The 17,977-nt window shown below is 48.4% G+C and overlaps 1 protein-coding gene across 1 annotated transcript in view; it reads right to left on the bottom strand.

Annotated features, from left to right (window-relative positions):
• The window catches only part of PTCHD1 (patched domain containing 1), a 51,383-nt gene extending 36,759 nt beyond the window's left edge, over positions 1-14,624 (bottom strand). The window contains exon 1 of the mRNA XM_032592253.1: positions 14,274-14,624. Within this exon, the coding sequence (XP_032448144.1) occupies positions 14,274-14,624 (351 nt within the window). The remainder of the gene's footprint in view (positions 1-14,273) is intronic.
• Between the last annotated feature and the right edge of the window lie 3,353 nt (positions 14,625-17,977).

Raw genomic sequence — 17,977 nt, 5'->3', positions numbered from 1 at the left:
TATCATTATATAATGCTCTCTTAATTCTTGATAATTTTCCTTGTTCTGAAGTCAGCCATATCTGAAATTAATATAGTTACTCCTTCTGTATGTTGATTAGTGTTAACATGGTATAGCTTCCTCTATCCATTTAGTTTTAACCTCTCTAAGTCTTTATATTTAAAGTGGGTTTCTTATAGACAACATAGAGTTGGGTCTTGTTTTTTCTTAGTCCACTCTGACAGTCACTGTCTTTTAATCAGTATATTGATAGCATTCACATTTAAAGTAATTTTTGATACAATTGGATTAATATGTACTGTGGTTGTAACTGCTCTCTATTTGTTTCCTTTGTTCTTTCTTTTCCCCCTTCTTTTTCTGTCTTATCTGGTTTTGATAATTAAGTTTTTTCTTTTTATCTCTTCCCTTGACATATCAATTTTACTTCTTTCAAAAAAAATGTTTAGGGGCGCCTGGGTGGCTCAGTCGGTTAAGCGTCCGACTTCAGCCAGGTCACGATCTCGCGGTCCGTGAGTTCGAGCCCTGCGTCGGGCTCTGGGCTGATGGCTCGGAGCCTGGAGCCTGCTTCCGATTCTGTGTCTCCCTCTCTCTCTGCCCATCCCCCGTTCGTGCTCTGTCTCTCTCTGTCTCAAGAATAAATAAAAAAAAAACGTTAAAAAAAAAATTAAAAAAAAAATGTTTAGTGGTTGCCCTAGTACTTACAACATCTATTTACACCTAATCTAAGTGCACCTTCAAATAATACTGTAATGCTGCATGTGTAGTATAGTTGGGTTATAAGAGAGTATTTTCAATTCCTCCCTCCTGTCCCTGGTGACATGGCTGACATTTATTCCACTTAATCTGTATGTTATAATCACATAATACATTGTTACTTTTATTGCTTTAAATAGTTATCTTTTAGATCAATTACGAATAAGAAAACTAAAAAAAAAAGAATAAGAAAACTAAAAAGATTTTATTTTACCTTTTATTCCTTTTTTAACATTCACATAATAGATCTGAGTTTTTGACCCATATAATTTTTCTTTTGCTTGAACAACATTCTTACGGGACAAGTCTGCAGGCAGTGAATTCTTTCACTTTTTGTCTGAGAAATTTTTTTTTTATATCTCCTGCACTTTGAAGCATAGTTTTGCTGGATATAGAATTTTAGGCTGGTGAGATTTTTCTCCTTTCAACTATTTATAAATATTTCATTCCACTGTCTTCCTGCTTGTGCGGTTTCTGATGAGAAGTCTGATGGAATTCTTGTCCTTGTTTCTCTATATGCACAGTGTTTCCCCCCAACCCCACTCCTACCTGGCTCCTTCAAGATTTCCTCTTTGTTTTTGGTTTTCTGTGGTTTGAATATGATATGCCTAAGTGTGGTTTTATGGGTACTTATCCCCTTGGTGCTCTCTGAGCTACCTGGATCTGTAGTTTTGTGTCCATCATTAATTTTGGAAAGTTCTTGGCCATTGTTACTTTAAATATTTCTTCTGCTGCATTTTCTCTTGTCCTTTTGGCATTCTAATTGTGTGTATATTTTGATATTATCCTACAATTCTTGTATGTTCTGAGATGTTTTCACTCTTATATCTCTTTGTGCTTCAGTTTGTGAAGTTTCTGTTACCTTGTACTCAAGCTCACTGATTCCTTCCTGGGTGGTGTTGAGCCTACTGTGAGTCCATCAAAACCATTCTTCATTTCTGCTACAGGTTCAGTTTCTAGCGTTTCCTTGTGATTCATCCTGAGAGTTTCCATCTCTCTACTTATATCATTTATTTGTTCTTAATGTCTGCTTTTTCCATTAAAGCCCATAACATATTAATGATAGTTATTTTAAACTTCCTGTCTGATAATTCTAACATCTGTGTCATATCTGAGTATGGTACTGATGCTTCCTTTGTCTCTTTGGACTATATATTTTTTTCTTTTGGCATGCCATACAATTTTCTTTTCCAAATCTGGACATGTCTCAGTTAATATCAACTGAGGTAAACAGGCCTTTATAGTGAGGACTTATGTTACTCTAGGGGAGTTGGGATGTATTTCATGTTTGCTGTGAGTATATGTACCAAAAGCTTCAAACTCCCCCATCATCATTGTTTTTGTTTATTCTCTTGACTTCGGGCTTCCCTGTGTACTCCTTCACGGAGAGAGTTTGTGTCTTGCAGCTATAATCCACCATTATACTGGAACCTTGTTGATATGGTAAGATTTAGGGACAGCAAATGCTATATAATCTCCTGATGAAATCTCAGTCTTTAAGTGGGCCTGTGTGTTTTGGGGCTGTGACTTTCACAAATATTTCTCCAGGGGTAAAGTTTTTTCCCCATCCCCTACTTCCTTCCCTGGTCTATTTCCTTGACGTCCTGACACCTGTGAACTCTTTTCCCCCACTTAGGTGAGACAGAAAGGCTGAAGGGGGCTTCAGTGGGCAGGAACCTAGGACAAAGTTTCAGAATTGCTCTCTAGCAAAATCTTCTCTAGACAGTAGGCCTTTCTTATGGAGGAAACTGGGTGGTTTTCATCACAATGATTACTCTTCCACCTCTCCCTGATAGACCTTCACCTTGGAATCTGGTGGGGTTTCTGGAAGTGAAGCCCAAGAAAGTGTGGGCCTCCTGATTCCTCTCCCTTTAAAGACAGTGACCGCAGCTCCCAGGAGTCTCATGCTACTCTACACTCATGGTTCCATCGATTTGTCAAAATTACCATGTAAGTGTTTCTACCAGAGCCTTCTGCTTCAGGTAAGCAGATTATGTCTATGTCTCTCTGGATGTGTCTGCCTCTACAGATTTTGGGATGACAGTTTCCTTGTGACCTCAGTTCTTTGATATGTCCAAGAGAAGTCATTGATTTTCAGTTTGTCTATGTTTTTCTTTGTGTAAGGGTGGGCGGGACCACTTCCAAACTCTTTACATGTTGAAGGCGATACTGCAGGATTTCCCCCCCACCCCGCCCTTACTCTGATACTGATTGAAATACTGCCTCAAGGCCATCAGACACGGGGGGGGGGGGGGGGGGCACGCCTCACTCATGTATTTCTGTATTTCATGGCGGCAGTCTGGTGTAGTTGTTTTTAAATGATGATTTAGAAGCTGGTCCTGTGTTTGAATCTTTATTCCATTGCTTATTAATTAAGCCCTATGATGTATCAGTTATTTATCTGTGAAAAGCAGTACTGTTGACTAGAACTTTCTCTGATGATGAAAATATTCTTTACCTGTTCTGTCCATTACAGGCACATGTGGCTATTGAGCATTTGAAAAGTGGCTATTGCAACTGAGGGAAGGAATTTTTAATTTTGTTAATTTAAATTTAAATTAAATAGCTACACATGGCTAGTGGCTTCTGAATTGGACAGTGCGGGTTTAAGGCTTTAGAAGTATAAACAAGTGGATGAACAGATACGCTATTTTTTAATTTTCCTTGGGTCATTCAAAGTGAAAATAGAGACAGATGTAATATTACACTATCTGGGAGTCTAAGGCCATGTCAGCAAAGCTTTTGGTTAACGAAAGGTAGTCACAGACCCTACGGGTACTTTTTACAAAAGGAGATGGTGATGTGAAACATGTGAATTGATTCTGGTGCTTGTTCTTTTCCCTTGGGAATCCTCAGAGGCTTGTTCTCTTGCTCTGGACAAACATGCATTCATTGCAGATACTCTGCAATTTGTGTGGCTTTAGGCACTTTGCACTTTATGAATTTTGTTTACATATGTATCTCCTTTTATCTTCTTACCCCGTGATGATATTGCTGGTCCCCTTTTATGGGTGAGGAAATTGACTCAAGTTAAGTGACTTGATCAAGGACACATTAATGGTTCACAGCCTCAAACCCAGAACTTTGGGGCTCTGAAATACTTATTTCCACTATGCCCAAACCAGCACTTACTGAACTTCACTCCAGTTCTACTTTACCTCTCTTTAACATCACTGACATCAGACAGTAGTTGAAACTGAACTTTAGCTGCCAGGGCCCTCGCTGCGGACACCTCACCTCTGGCAACCACAGAGCTGGGTCCTGGTCTCAAAAATGCAACGTGCAGCTCCTCTGTGTACCCACTGCACCTTCTGGTTTGATGTAAAGAGACTTTCTACAAAGGCAAATGGCAGGTCACCCTGTGTGGGAAGTCTTTGGGAGAAATTCTGGAAGCCTTGGCAATCGCACAGTGATGGTAGCAACAACATCCACAGTGTAGATGTGTGTGTGGGTAGGGAGCTTATCTCTCCCCCATTCCATCTTAGAGCATCCTTTCTTCTGTTCAGCCATCTTCTTCTAGCCTCCAGCCCCTGGAGACAGGCAGTAGAGCCGGCCCCTCTGCCCAATATGCTCGCCTTGAACTGCAGACTTAAAAGGGTTGGACTTACGTAGTTCCCTTTGCACAACAGCTGTTACACTCTTGTTCAGAATTAACTGCTGGGCAAATATATTTTGCACCCTGCCTATATATGTGGACCAAGTTCTACACAGAGGGAGACTGTAGTTTTGGAATTAGACCTGGCAGCTAATTACTAAGATGCATTATAGAAGTGGCTCTCAAAGTGTGTTCCCTGGACCGGCAGGAACAGCATCATCTTGGGAACCTGTTAGAAATGCAAATCCTCAGGCCCCACCTCAGACCTATAGAATCAGAAACTCTGGGGGTGAGACCCAAAATCTGTGTTTGGACAAGCCCTCCAGGGGAGATCCGCTCAAGCTGGAGAAGCACTGTTTTACAGAATGGAGGCAATTAAATGGCCCTGAGTAATTAGTCAGAATACACAAAGGTTTCTCCCAAGCCACCGCTCTTGTCAGTGTGGTCCTCAGACCAGCAGCTGCAGCGGCCCTGGGAGCTTGTTAGAAGTGTGGAACTCAGGGCTGCTGTCCCAGACCTACACCGAATGAGAATATGCGTGTTCATAAAATTCCCAGGAAATTTGAAAGCATATTCAGATTTGAGAAGGACTGCTAATTGTCACTTACACTGAGGTTCGTTCCATTTGAAGAGTTCAGGCATAGAGAACCAGGGAGGCAGGGGAATTTTCTTTGCTGGATTTGATTTTGATCCTAAATAATTATAGATTTCTTTTATAACCCCATAAAAAGAAATTTTAGAAAGGAGAAGGTGGGGGAAATGCATTGACCTAAATGATTAAAACCCCCAGTCAGCAAAATTTTACATTTCACAGTTTCAAAGGGCTTTACGATGATCACTCTGCCTGGTTCTCCTGATCTCTGACAATTCCGGACACACTTTCCCTTTGAAGTGCTTGCAGATCTACTTATGTCGGTGAGATTTCTCAGGGAAACACTCTAGTCATGTAAATTAACTCTCTCACTGAAATTGCTGGAGAATCCCTGTCTGGCTTGCTGTGAGGAGTGGTGAAGGAAACCTTCCAACAGGGGCCCGTGGCCTCCCAGAGCTTTTAATTCCAAAGACACTTCCCTGGGCAGCAAGTGAAGGCTTCCTTTGTGTGTGAAGCCCTGTCGAGCAGGAAGATGAGGTTCTGAACTCTGAGGAAGCATCTTGATGAGGCAAAATGCAATCCAGCCGTCAGTCCCCCGACCCGACCCCTGCCTGCCTAGGAACTTAAGAGCTGCATGTTCAGCAGTAGGACGACGCCAGTCATCTGTTGAGACTCAGAGTCATCAGAGGCCAACACATTGCCAATTTGAGTATTAAGAACGTAGACTGAGCACCCATTATTGCCTGGCGGATCAAAGACAAAAATGCTTACATGTGTATTTACGCAACAGGCAGTGATGGCTCTGGAAGCGCTGGCACACATGAAGGGATAACAGTCATTTTCAAGGCCAAGAGCAGAAATGTTAATCCACCCAGCGGAAGGGTGTGGTCACACAGTGCCATCACATACCTTGTCTCGGTGCATCCTTACAGAGGTGGGTGATATTACAGTCAATGCACAGGAGGAACCTGCTTCTCAGGGAGTTAGGCAACTAACTCAAAGTCACATACTTAGGAAAACTGGGACCTGAGCTTGGCTTTTCTGACCCCAAATGCAGTATTCTGTTCACAACAGTGAAGTTTGAGCCTTGCTGCTCAAAGTGCGCCCCACTGGCCCCCAGCATCACCTGAGAGCTCGTTAGAGATCCAGAATTTGGCGGGGGGGGGGGTCTTCCCAGGCTCAATCAGAATCTGTATTTTCACAAGATGTCCAGGTGATGTGTGGGCACATGAAAGAGTCCAAGAGCCAGTAATCTTTTACTCAGTACAAGCACCTGCCTAGATGCCGAACCAAAGCAAGAACCAAAACAAAAGGCAATAATGCAGGCCTCACAAAACTAAGGTGCTGAGTATCACAAAGATTTTGGGGGGCACTTCTAGTGATAGTTCTCTAGCAGAGATGCATTTTTGCCCCTTGAGATAATTAGGCAGAGTTGGCACAGCTGTGGTATTTGGCAAAGTCATGGAGCCTGTGGGAAAATGGGCAAAGGAATCTCACCTTCAATGCTGAGAAATTAGCAGTTCTTGTGTGACCAAAATAAATCAATAGGGAAGGAAGAGCACATTTTCCATTCTACAAGCCATCAACCAGCAATAATTTATCAACTACCTGCCGCATACTCCACATTGTGGTAGGCTCTGGGAGAAATTTAGGAGTAGGAGACCTTGTTCCTGCCCTTGAAGAGCTTCCAATCTTGTTCAAGAGAAAGTATCACGTGACAACACAGCAAATTATATAATAATGTATAGTTAAGCATTAAGGAATGTGGATATGGCCGAAAGCCAGATAGATTTAAGGAAGGGAAGGAGCCACGAATGTGGGAAGGCCTCATAAAGTAGGAGGCAGGTGAGTTGGACCCAAAGTAAGGAATGAATGCATTTCTAGGGAGGAGAGCGACAGGTCCATGTGTGGAGGTGGAGGTATGAGAAGCAGGCTGCAGACTTCTCTAGGACTCACAGAGGGAAGGGGGGCTGGATCCAGGCCACTCGGACCTGGGGGTTTAGCGCAGAAAACCCCGAGTCCTCGTGGTGTCCCGGCCCTGTTGGGAATCATCTTTATTGCCATCCAGTGGCAGAACTGAAATCCTTAAAATGGCAGTGGATCAAATCGAATTCAAGAATAATGAAACGTCTACGCTGGATCATTCTTGTCTGTAAACTTCATGGAGATGGGGTCATGGCCATTTTGTTGAGTGAAGGGATGAACATTCCTGAGGAATGTGAGCCCTAAGCCCTGAGATGTATAACTCTAGATACATCTCTCAGCTCATGCTCCTCTCTACATGCCAAGTCCTCTTGCTCTGAACACCTACGACTCTTTGCCTGAGGCTTTTATAAAACAACAATTCCGTTACAGGGACACATATGGAATCTGGAATTGTCAAACCCTTATTTAGTGCCCCCGGATATTGGGGAATGAATATCCGGCTTCTTCTTCCACAGGTGGGATAGTTTGGACATGTGCTCTACAGTGTCCCCCAGAGTTCCCCAGTGACATGGGGCCCCAGATGCCCACAGTGGACACTTGGCTCCTGTGACTGGCTGCCTGCCTCTTCATTTCCTGTCCCCACTTTCTTGCCGAGATTTTTGGGTATCACCTTACCAGGTACCTGCTTGCACTAAAATCCTCATCTCGACCATACTCGGAGCCCACAAGTTCAACTTTAAGTGGAAGACCTAACAGTGGGGATCTTTGAAAATACCAGAAACAATATTCTCAAGAGGATTTCTTAGAGAGCAAGAAGATAAAAATAGCCTCCCGGTTCCCTCATTGCCTCCTTTGGTTCAAAATATGAATTCTGAAGTTGAAGGCATGACACATTATTCAGGGCTTCCCATATAAAATAACAACTGGTGTTGATTTCCCTTTTTTTTTTTTTTTTTTGGTCTCTTAAAGGTTAGAGATTACTCACCTCCCCTGCTGGTCATTAAATCAGTCTGGCAGGACTCCTCGGAAGTTCTGTGGCCTTCCGGGCATGTGGCGGCAGACAGGCCTGCTTGCTGTGATGTGCTACCAAGCAGGTGACTTCAAAGGTCTGCGTCAAGCCTCTCTTGAGTATCACTTGGGGCTCACACTGAGCCCCAAAGTCAGGTACCAGATGGCGCATCTCACCATCTCACTGAGTCAGAGTTGACCAGATCCCTAGCACCGTGTACCTCCCTAGCTCCTGTGCCAAGGGGTGCTGCCCCCTCTCAGGCAGGGAAGAACGAATTTCTTTCAGCTTGCTTCTCCTGCCCTCGGGCTTTGTAAGGAATCACCAGTTAGATGCTCAGCTGTTCTGTGAGGTTAAGAAGTGTGCTGAGTCTTGAGCAGTTTGGTTTTGGTGTTAAGATTTGAAAATCATGCTTCTCTTACTCTAATAGAGCATCTGTTAAGATACTAGGAGTCACTAAAAAGGTGGCCTTCCTCTCACACTACTGCTTTAGTTTTACATTTCAGTTTAAATGAACACTTTACCCAGATTTGTCCCAAGTGCTTATCCACATGGGGAAGTAAGAGATTGCTCCCCAAATCTCGAAGAGACAAGCCGGGTGGGCATTTGAGAATACTATTTGCACCACGGAAATGTGCTCAGGAGGCAGACAACCTGAGAAGAATACTGTGCCTGGATGATTGGGATGCACACCTATGAAGTGAAAGGAGAATGAATAGTGATCTCTCTCTGTCCCGAATTTTCCCCTAGTGCAAAGATAAAATGCAAAAGCCAATTGGCTGGCCCAGCAGATGCACGCACGTTGCCCTTTCAGGCTCGTGCTCAATCTTTTCTAAGACTATCTGCCACTAGAATAACTCACTGGAGGACCCGGGCTGCTCGAGTCGTCAGAGCACCTGTCACCAGGAAAAGCGCCCTGAGATGCAAGAGCAGATTCCAGCACCAGCATCTGCACAGACGCCCTTGAAGGTGGCCTCCAAACCCAAGGCTCTTTGGTCCACTGTTCCTCGGGGGCGAGCTGTTTCTTTTTTCATTTAATGTTCAGCAAAGCCAAGCAGATGGACCAGGCAACAAGGCATTGCCTTGTGCCTCCTCAGCAGGCCACCGCTCACAGGGAGGTCTCACACACTGTCAGGAGGAGGCCGGCCTCGTGGGTGACTGCTGCTGACGGCGGGTCAGGCCTGCCGACAACGACGGCCACGCTGACAAGCCTCAGCTTTGCCATCCCAGCAGTTGGACTGCATTCAGTTCCTCGGGTCCTGCTACGGCGAGATTTGGACCATAAAGGACAGAGGTGTGAGACAGAGCAGGAGAACCGCATCTTGGGGAAGGTTACCCTGCACAATCTGATCTCTGCCCAACTTCACAAAAAGAGCACCTCCTCAGAGGTGGTAGTATTTGTCCCCAGCCCAAGTTCTGTAACATATGAACTTGTTGGCATTCTTTTATTCTGTGTACTCAGTGCAGCTGGGGAAAAAAAACCCTAAGAAAGCAAGAGAAACACAAATGAACCTCTTCAAGCAGGGCTGGGGCCAGATAATTCTTAGCTGAGGGGTGCTGTCCTGTGCGTACGGGATGTTTAACAGCATCTGTGACCTCCACCCACTAGATGCCAGCAGCAACTCACCCCCAGATGTGACAGTTAAAAATGTCTCCAGCCATTGCCAAGAGTCCCCTGGGGGGAGGGGTGAGACCCACTGCCTTCCAGGCTATTTAATAGTGTTAACTTCCTGTAATTGTCCCAGTAAAGGGGCTTGGAATACAGTACGGGAACTTCTTCATGTAAAAGACCAAAGAGTAAATATTTGTAGGCTTTGAGAGCCTCATGCCATCTCTGCCTCATATTCTTTGTTTTTGTCTTGTTCTGTTACAATCTTTTAAAAACATAAAAACTCCTTCTGACCTCAAAGCTAGGTTGGAATGTGCCGATCCTTAGCCTATATACAGAGAGTGATGATGGCAGTTCCCACAATGATTGCAAGTGCTGAGGCAGTATTTGGAAACACTGGGGTCTGGATACTGCTACAATGTGTTCATGACCCTGACCTAGCAGTTATGCTGCCCTTCTTGGGAAGCCTGAAGTAATTAATCCCAAATTAAATTCTCTGAATCTTGTTTTGCAACCTAGTTCTATTTAATGTATTCAAACGTGAGAAGTTTAAATGAAATAGAAAGTCAACAGTTGAACAAAGTGAGATTCCCCAGTAAGTGGAAGAATGTCTGCATGGTGAGGATGTGTCCTTCGTTGGTTTGGAATAAACTATCCTGTGAGGGTCCTTCGAAAAGGACGGTGTACAAAGGAAATGCCCCCACACAATTCCCAAACTGAAATACGTTTTAATAGGACTACAGAGGTTATCCAGGAAGGAAGAATCCTGGAAAAAGAAAGGACTAGAAACTGCTTGTAGAGCCGTAAACATTTTAAAAATGTCATTGTGAAAATGCATGTCAAAGTAGTTTCTATGGAATTTTCTTTACCCATCACATAAGTGTCTGAGTAAACTAGGGCAAGTGCATTTGGCAAGTTGTTTCTTGAGGGTTTACTATGTGCCAGGAACTGTGTGAGGCATTGGATTTGAATCCACCTGGACAGTTGAACGGTGCTCACATAGGAAATAGCTTCATCCAATCATCCAGGGATATTTCCAGTAAAACATTTTAGATTTCTGTCTTTGTGTATTGCTAATTCCAAGTATCTTATGCTTTACTTTGGGCATTTAGAGTTTCTATATGTGGATTTTCACTGACACCAGACAGAATCAGTTAAGAAAATGTCCTTATTATCCAGTTACTACTGTTAGGACAACACTATGAGATGAGTGTGAGACTTTAGTCAAGTATAGTTCATTTGGGTTTTAAAAATGTACATTTAAATCATTCAAGTAGTTTATCATATGTGAGGCAGTACATTATAGTGAAGAGTACTGGTCTGGGAGTCAAAACCCTGTCTTGCCCTGATTCTGTCCTTGTCTTCTTTCCATGGATAAGTGAGTTAATTTCTATGGCGATTTCTCATCTGTAAAATGGGATCATAGCACTTATACCCTAAGGTGTTTACTGTATTTATATGTTTATACATATACATTATAAGTTATATATGTTGATACGTATACATTTATAACTTATAGAGTGCTATAAAGGTTATGTCACTATTATAAGCACTGGGTTAAACAGGTTCTTCCTTCTACATGGATGATTCTGGAATAAATCAAGCACTGTCTTGGTCACACCCCAGGTCAATTACCAACAAGACTTTACACTTCATTTTCAGCGATCAAGAAGAAACATATTTATGAAAGCTCATGAGGCACTCCTCTGAAATTTGCTCTGAGATGAACATCATGAATTTTCTGTTAAAATATAATAATGAGCTAAATTTAATCTTCTAGTGAAACGAAGACATTTAAAGACATTCAGAAATTAATGGTTGATCCTTTACCAGCACCATCAGGCCCCACCCACCTACACCCCAAACTACATCTTGGCCCCAGAGACTTCAGAGGAAACCACTGCTAGGGATGGTCACCCTTGTCATAGTTTGGGGTCGAAATCTACGCTGCAGACCCGGAGTACGGCAACCATGTCACTTGTACAAATTTGAGAAAGCTCCTCCAAATGAGATAGGCTGGATTTTCAAATGTGGTTTTTTTTTTTTTTTTTTTTTTTTTTTTGTGATACTCTGAAGTATATTTAAAAAAGAATCAACCTGGGTTTTCACTTTTTGTCATCATCCCTCTTCTATTTTTGGTCAAAAGTAGCTGGACTAATAGCCTGAGAAGAAGGCTCTCCTTCGTTAAATGGGTACAACCGCAGAGTACTATGAGGAGTAAGTGACACAGCCCTGCAACATACGTCCTCCGGTTTCATAATGGGGCCTGCGAAAGCCTTTATAAAGCCCTGCTTATGCTTTGTCCACTTCGTTTCAAATGTGATGCCATTCAATGGGCAGGAGCCGGATGGCGTTGTGTGCAATGTGAGCTGTCAGGGCCGTCCTTGATGCCAGCAGCAAAGTATCAGGATAACACTAGTATGGGCAGAAACAGTGACTCTTTCACTCTTAACACCTTTTGTAAAGGACAAATCTTCATCATGTCTCTAATGGAAAGAAAGAAAAATAATGATAAGTGCTCATTCCCACACTTTCTATTTCCATGACTACTGGAGGTCCATTTTTCTGTGCCCAGCTCCATACCTACCCGCTATAGGAGTTGGATGTAGAAAGAAAAAAAAGGATATATACAATTGAAGGCAATTCCCTCAGTTTCCTAGGTTTGAGTTTTTATAAACTATGTGAATTCATTTGACCAGACAGCCATCAGCTAGAAATGGCTTCTGACCACTATTTGACTTGGTTTTGATTTTCCCCAGACACCTAGCACATGAAAAACCATCTTGAATCTGAAAACAATTCACTGATAAGACCACTGTCCTTTAAAGTTGCCCTTTAGCCACGGAGGCAAAGACAGCCTCCCTCTCTCTCCAGTCCCAACTTTGTCAGATAATACAGTTTTCTGTCCTGAACAGATCAAAATCAAATAGGAGAGAAACAATCCTGTTGAAAAGAGATCTGATGTGCCTGTTGGTGTCTCATTAACCTTGAGAGTGAATGTAACTGGTGACTGCCCGTCACAGTGGCGTGACGGTTTGTTGGGAGGGGGGGAAGCCAGTGGAAACATCATCTAGGGGGGGGATACAGAGAGAAACATCTTTTACTAGATCATATATCAAAACATGGGGCAGCTTTTCCAACTGTCGGGACTGGCTAAGTTATAGTTTCTTTAAACCTGCAATGAAACTATTACGTGTTTTCTTGGGCAAGCATTTGGAGCAGTATTGTTCTGTGTGTCATATTATGTTCACTGAAGTACTGGCACACACACAAAAAACACTTCAATGTTGGAAGCATGATCATAAGAAAAGCAAATATTTCCGGACTACTGTTACTAAGGTTCTGTGATGATGTGTGTGCCATTAAAAATGTCACAAGCCACCCAACGTGGGAAGGTCCTGATTCCATTGAGTCCCTAGTCGCATTCCCCTCGCTACTAATTGCTGATTGATAACACATCAACAGATGGAGGAAGGAAAATAACATAGAAAAATTAGCTGGTCTCCAGGGATAAAGGGTTACCTATAGAGGAAAAGAAGAGAGAGTTCCCCAGGTTCACTGGTTGACTCCCCTTGGCATAAGTAGATTAGAAATCTAACCGGCCCGATAATCCCAAATCTGGACCCGAGCCCCTCACAAAACCAGCACCTTTCCTGCCTCTGCCCCAGGGCTCTGGCTGCGACTGGTTCCTGCCGGCCCTCTGCAGAGGGGCACCTTAAGTAAACAAGCCCCATAATCCCCACCAGGGGCTTGTATGGAACCTTCTCACCTCTTTTTTGCTTTTCTCTGGGAAGGTCTCCACTTTTCCACCTCTAGTCCTCACTCCTCTGCTTTTCTTAGGAACTTCCTGAAAGTTACCACCATTAACCTCACTTTTCACATCAAATTCCCACCTCGGGCTGACGGCACAACCTGTTTCCACCAGTGTCACCCTCTACCCAGCTGCTGAGTTTCCTGTGCTCTTCTTAGAGCCACACAGTCTGGCTTCTGTCCTCCCCCTTCTGCCTCTGCCCCTCATCCTCACGCCCAAATGCACCCAAATAAAAGTGGATTAATCGAATCTCTATTTTCCCAAAGAAGTTTCTGCTTTTCGAAAGAGGGGAGCTACTGTGAAAGACGAAATAACTGCGAATTACAGACATCATTTCCTACCCCAGAAGACAGAGATGGCCACCTCGCTCTGGGGAAGAGGGCGGAAGGGCAGCCCCATGTCCTCGCCAGGGAGCATACTTCCTTCTGGGTGGGTACGAGGCATTTTCCTCAGCATCCCGCCTCACATTCCTTTGGCCCCTCCCGGCCCCTGCAAGCAGCCTTTCCCACATCATTCCGAAGGCCAGAGGAAGGGAGAAAAGAATGGGAGAGGGGACTCTGAATCGCCCCCAAGCATAATACTTTGTTTGCAAGTAGCAGGACTTTCCAGAATGTCTCCTCTCGTTCTGTTCCTTCCTGGCCGTTACCCCCAAGCCTCCCCACCCCCAAGACCACTGCAACCAAAACAAGCGCACCGACCACAGCACCGTGGCTGCCGCCGCCCCAACTGTTGCAGCAGCTGCCGGGGTGGCGGCGACAGTGGCGAGGGCAGGGCCGGGCCCGGACCCGGACCCGGACGCTCCCCGCCCAGGAGGCTAGGAGGCTCCGGGCGGCCTCCGAGGGGCACGCGGTTCAGGGGAGCCCCTGCGGCAGCCGCCTGGGATGGTAGAGGCGGCGCTCTCAGCCCGGACCCCCGCGCAGAGCCAGCCCAGCCGCGCCAGCGGCACGGGCGGGAGGCTGCCCGCGCCCGCCCCTCTCTCACCTTTAAGATCAGGTCAGTGTGATGCTGGTCCAGCATGTTGGCTTTCTGGAAGGAGGTGACGATGACCCGGCCGTAGCGCCCGGGGGTCTGCAGGTCCGAGTAGAGTCGGTGTTTGGAGCGGTTGACCGGGAAGAGGCTGTTGACGAGGTTGCGCTCGATCTTGGCGAGGCTGTGCTGGGGCGCCAGCAGGTGCTCCACGCTCTCCTCGACCTGGTAGCGGCTGAAGCTGGCGCCGAGCAGGATGGAGATGAGCACGGGCGCCGAGGCGAAGAAGACCGGGTGACTGGCAATGAAGTGGCCGAGCCGGGAGAAACACGTCCTCAAGCCCCTGTGCAGAACCTGCCGCAGCATCCTAGAGCAGAGCGGGCGCGGGAGGAGGGCGAGGCGCACGCTCGGCGCGGGCTCGGGCGGCGGCGGCGGCGGCGGCGGCGGTGGTGGCGCCCGCGGCGGCGACGGCGGCGGCGGCGGCGGCGGCGGAGGCGAGACCCGGAGCTCTCCCGGAGCCGCGGCACCACCATCGGGGAGTCCCGCGCCGCGCCTCGGGAGGGTCCCCTCGGGCCGGAGACACGCCCTCCTGCCCGCGGCCGCGCCGGCCCAGAGAGCCCCCCAGCCTGGCGGCCTCCGCGCCGCCCCCACCCCGCCCTACCCCGTGCGCCCTCCCCACCCCCCGCCGCCTCCCAGCCCGAGGGGCTCCGCGCGGCGGGGCCGCGTCCCGGCTCAGCGCGGGAGGGGCCCGGAGCAGCCCCCGCGGCGCGTCATGACCCCACTCACCCGACCCCCAAGGCCAACGACGGGGTGGCGCGGGGAGCGGCGGCGGCGCTATCTCGGGGAGACTCTGCGCGCCAGCCTAGGAACACGAGGACGGAGAATTCCAGGCTACACCCAGTCCCCTCCCCTCCACGCGCTCCCCTCCCCCGGCCCGGCCGCCGCGCACGCCCTCCCCTCCCCTGTCCTCCTCCGGAGAGACCCAGGGATGAATAAAGAAATGGCCCCGATTTTCCAAACAAAAAGTAAAGAGTTCTCCCGGGGGGCGTCGGGTGGACCCGCTCAGAGCCAAGTACCCCCAGAGGCGGAAAGGAGGAGGCTGAAGACTGCGTGCGCCCCGGCTCTCGCCAGGCTCAGGTGGTGGCGCGCACTGGCTGGTGCGGAGAGGGGGTGGGGAGCGAAGACGCTCGAACGTGGAAATCACGCCTCCTCTCAAGTAAGAGCCATTTAAATTATCCCCAACACTGCAGCTGCCGCGGGACCGCGGGGTCCGAGTGTGCGTCTGGGGCACGGCCACCCAAAAGGCGTCTGTAGAGGATCGTTCTTCTCGCCCTCAGCGTCGCTCCAGAGTGTATTGGGGTTGGGTAGTTCTGCTGCGCGCCCCTCAACCTGCGCGCCCACCCGTCCCCCAGTAATAAAAGTGCTGGTACTGATGATCAGTCGGTGGAGCTCCTGGACTCCGGGCTCTCCGCCTTGCCTCCTCCTCCTCCCTCTGTCGTCACAGGCGGGTCTGGGGGACCTGGTGCGGCGGGGCTGGAGCGGGCGCCCCTGCGGGCGGGCGTAGAGTGTTCGTGAACCGGGAGTCTGTAGCGTTACTCCCTTTCTCTCCAACACCCCGCCCTCTCATTCTCAAAGGCGCAAGTGTGGGAGTGGGGGACACCTTATCTCAGACCTGGAGAGATACTGGTCTCCGAGCATGCCGAGCCGCAGGGGGCGCGGGGGAGCCCGGGGGGCGCCGACGTCTCGGCAAAGTTGGGCGTGTGCGTGTGCGCGCCAGCCTTGAGCTAGCAGGCAGCCACTGTGGTTCCCCTCGCACTCCCCCTCCAGAGAATTTCCCGAGAAGGCGGGCGCCGGCTTCGGGCCCGGGATAGACCTGCGGCGGCGGCGGGAACGGCCACGCACAGGTACAATTTAGCGCGTTTCGTTGTGCGCTCTAAGCCCCGGGGTCCATGCATTGCAACTCAAACCGAGCCGGATCTCAGAGCCTGGGCTACTGAGGCGCTCAGTCCGGCTAAGGGGGTGGGGACCGGTGCGCGGTGGAGGGGTCCCAAGGTTTTGCGCTTCGAGTGTTGGGTTTTCCCATTCCACGCCTCCAGTCGCTGCCGCTTGGCCTCCTAATGCCAAGGGTCAAAGGAGAGGCGGTGGCGACTGGAGGCGCGGTCCCTGGAGTGTAGCCCGCACTACTGAGCATGGACTTGCATACTGAAGCTGAAGAAAGGCGGAATAGGGAGAGAAAGAGAAGTACGGGGAGGAGGAGGAGGAAGAGCGGAGAAGAGGACAGGGAGAGAGAAATGGGTGGGAGAACGCGATTCAGGGAGGTGTTCCCCTAATATTCCTATTCCAGACTCCCCAATGCTAAGCGGCCCTCCACTTCTCAAACTGAACTTGGGAACTTGCATGTTAGAATCAGAAAGTCTTGGGCTGGGAAACCCTCCTTTTTTGGTTTCTCTCCTCCCTTCCCCCACACCAGACCCTCCTTCGTACATTCCCTCAGCAGCACCTGCAGCTGCTGCGGTGCCCACCCCTGGGGCGCACCCGCTCAGCTCTGACTGCTCCCTAGGTCCTTCTACGCATCTGTACTCTGGTCCACTTTCTCGGCCCACCCTCGCTCATTCCCCACACCGATCTCTGTTTCCGAAGGCTCCCCCGGGCGCCTAGGTTCAACCAAAGGCTTCCAGCCAACACCTCCCCCATCCCCACTCCAGTACCGCGGTCCCTGGGAGGGACACGTTGGGAGGGGGCTAGAAATTCCCTTGCAACACTCCGCTTGTGCCCTTCCCCCAACATCGTAATTCCTGCTCGAGGAGACGCCGCTGCTCTGCAGCGCTTTGCTGATTCACGATGATCGAGGAGGGAAAAGCCTCTTTGACTTGTGCCCCTGCAACTGGCAAGGCAAGCGCAAGTGGCTGCGAGGGCACTCGCTTCGGGAAACCACCCACCACTGCGCCGCCGAGGTGCTAAATGGCAGGGTGGATGCCCTGCGTGGCTCTCAGCCGGGGCAGAAGGAAAGGCGGAAAGGGCGGGGGGTGCGCGTGCGGTGGCAATGGGAAATACTGTGAGCCCAGTTCTTTGCCGCTGAGCTGGCGGCAGCTGGTGGGTGGGCACCTCTCAGGAGGCCTAAAGTCGGTCTTTGGCGCGGGGAGCGAACAGAGATGTTTCATGTGCCCTGATGCCAGCGCAGCGACAGAATCGGGAGAAGGGAAACCAGCCGACAGGTCTCCTTGGGAGCCTTTAACATTTTGGCGAAGCTCTTTTCATTCTGAAGTCTTTGTCCCTCCAAATGGTTCCCTCCTAACCTTGGCTCGCCCTCGTCCCTGGAATTTGGCCTTTTAATGTTAGCCCCCACGAAGGCCGAGGAGCAGGTGCCCCCTTTCTCAACGCCTGGGCTGAATCTTTGAGCGGGCAGAAACCCAGAGTTGCTCAGCTGGCGGGGGTGGGAGTGTTGTCCTCCCACTCGGAAAGGGCCCTTCCTTTGAGACCCTGGCATTTGCTTCTAGTCCTTTCTACTCTATTCCTAATCGTCTTTGTGTATATGTGAGGGCAACTTCCACAGTCCCCGATTTAATTCAGAAACCCCCAATGGCCTGAGAGCGAATCTTGCTGCCACTTTTTACTGCAGGAAATTCAGTTAGTATTATCTAAATTGAGTTGGAGCAAGGGCGGGGGGGGGGCGTTGCCTCCTCCCGATTTGATTTTTCTTCTTTTGATTCAGATGTTCA

Source organism: Lynx canadensis, chromosome X (genome assembly GCF_007474595.2).
Source record: "Lynx canadensis isolate LIC74 chromosome X, mLynCan4.pri.v2, whole genome shotgun sequence".
Taxonomy (NCBI): domain Eukaryota; kingdom Metazoa; phylum Chordata; class Mammalia; order Carnivora; family Felidae; genus Lynx; species Lynx canadensis.
This window is presented reverse-complemented; position numbering and strand designations above follow the sequence as displayed.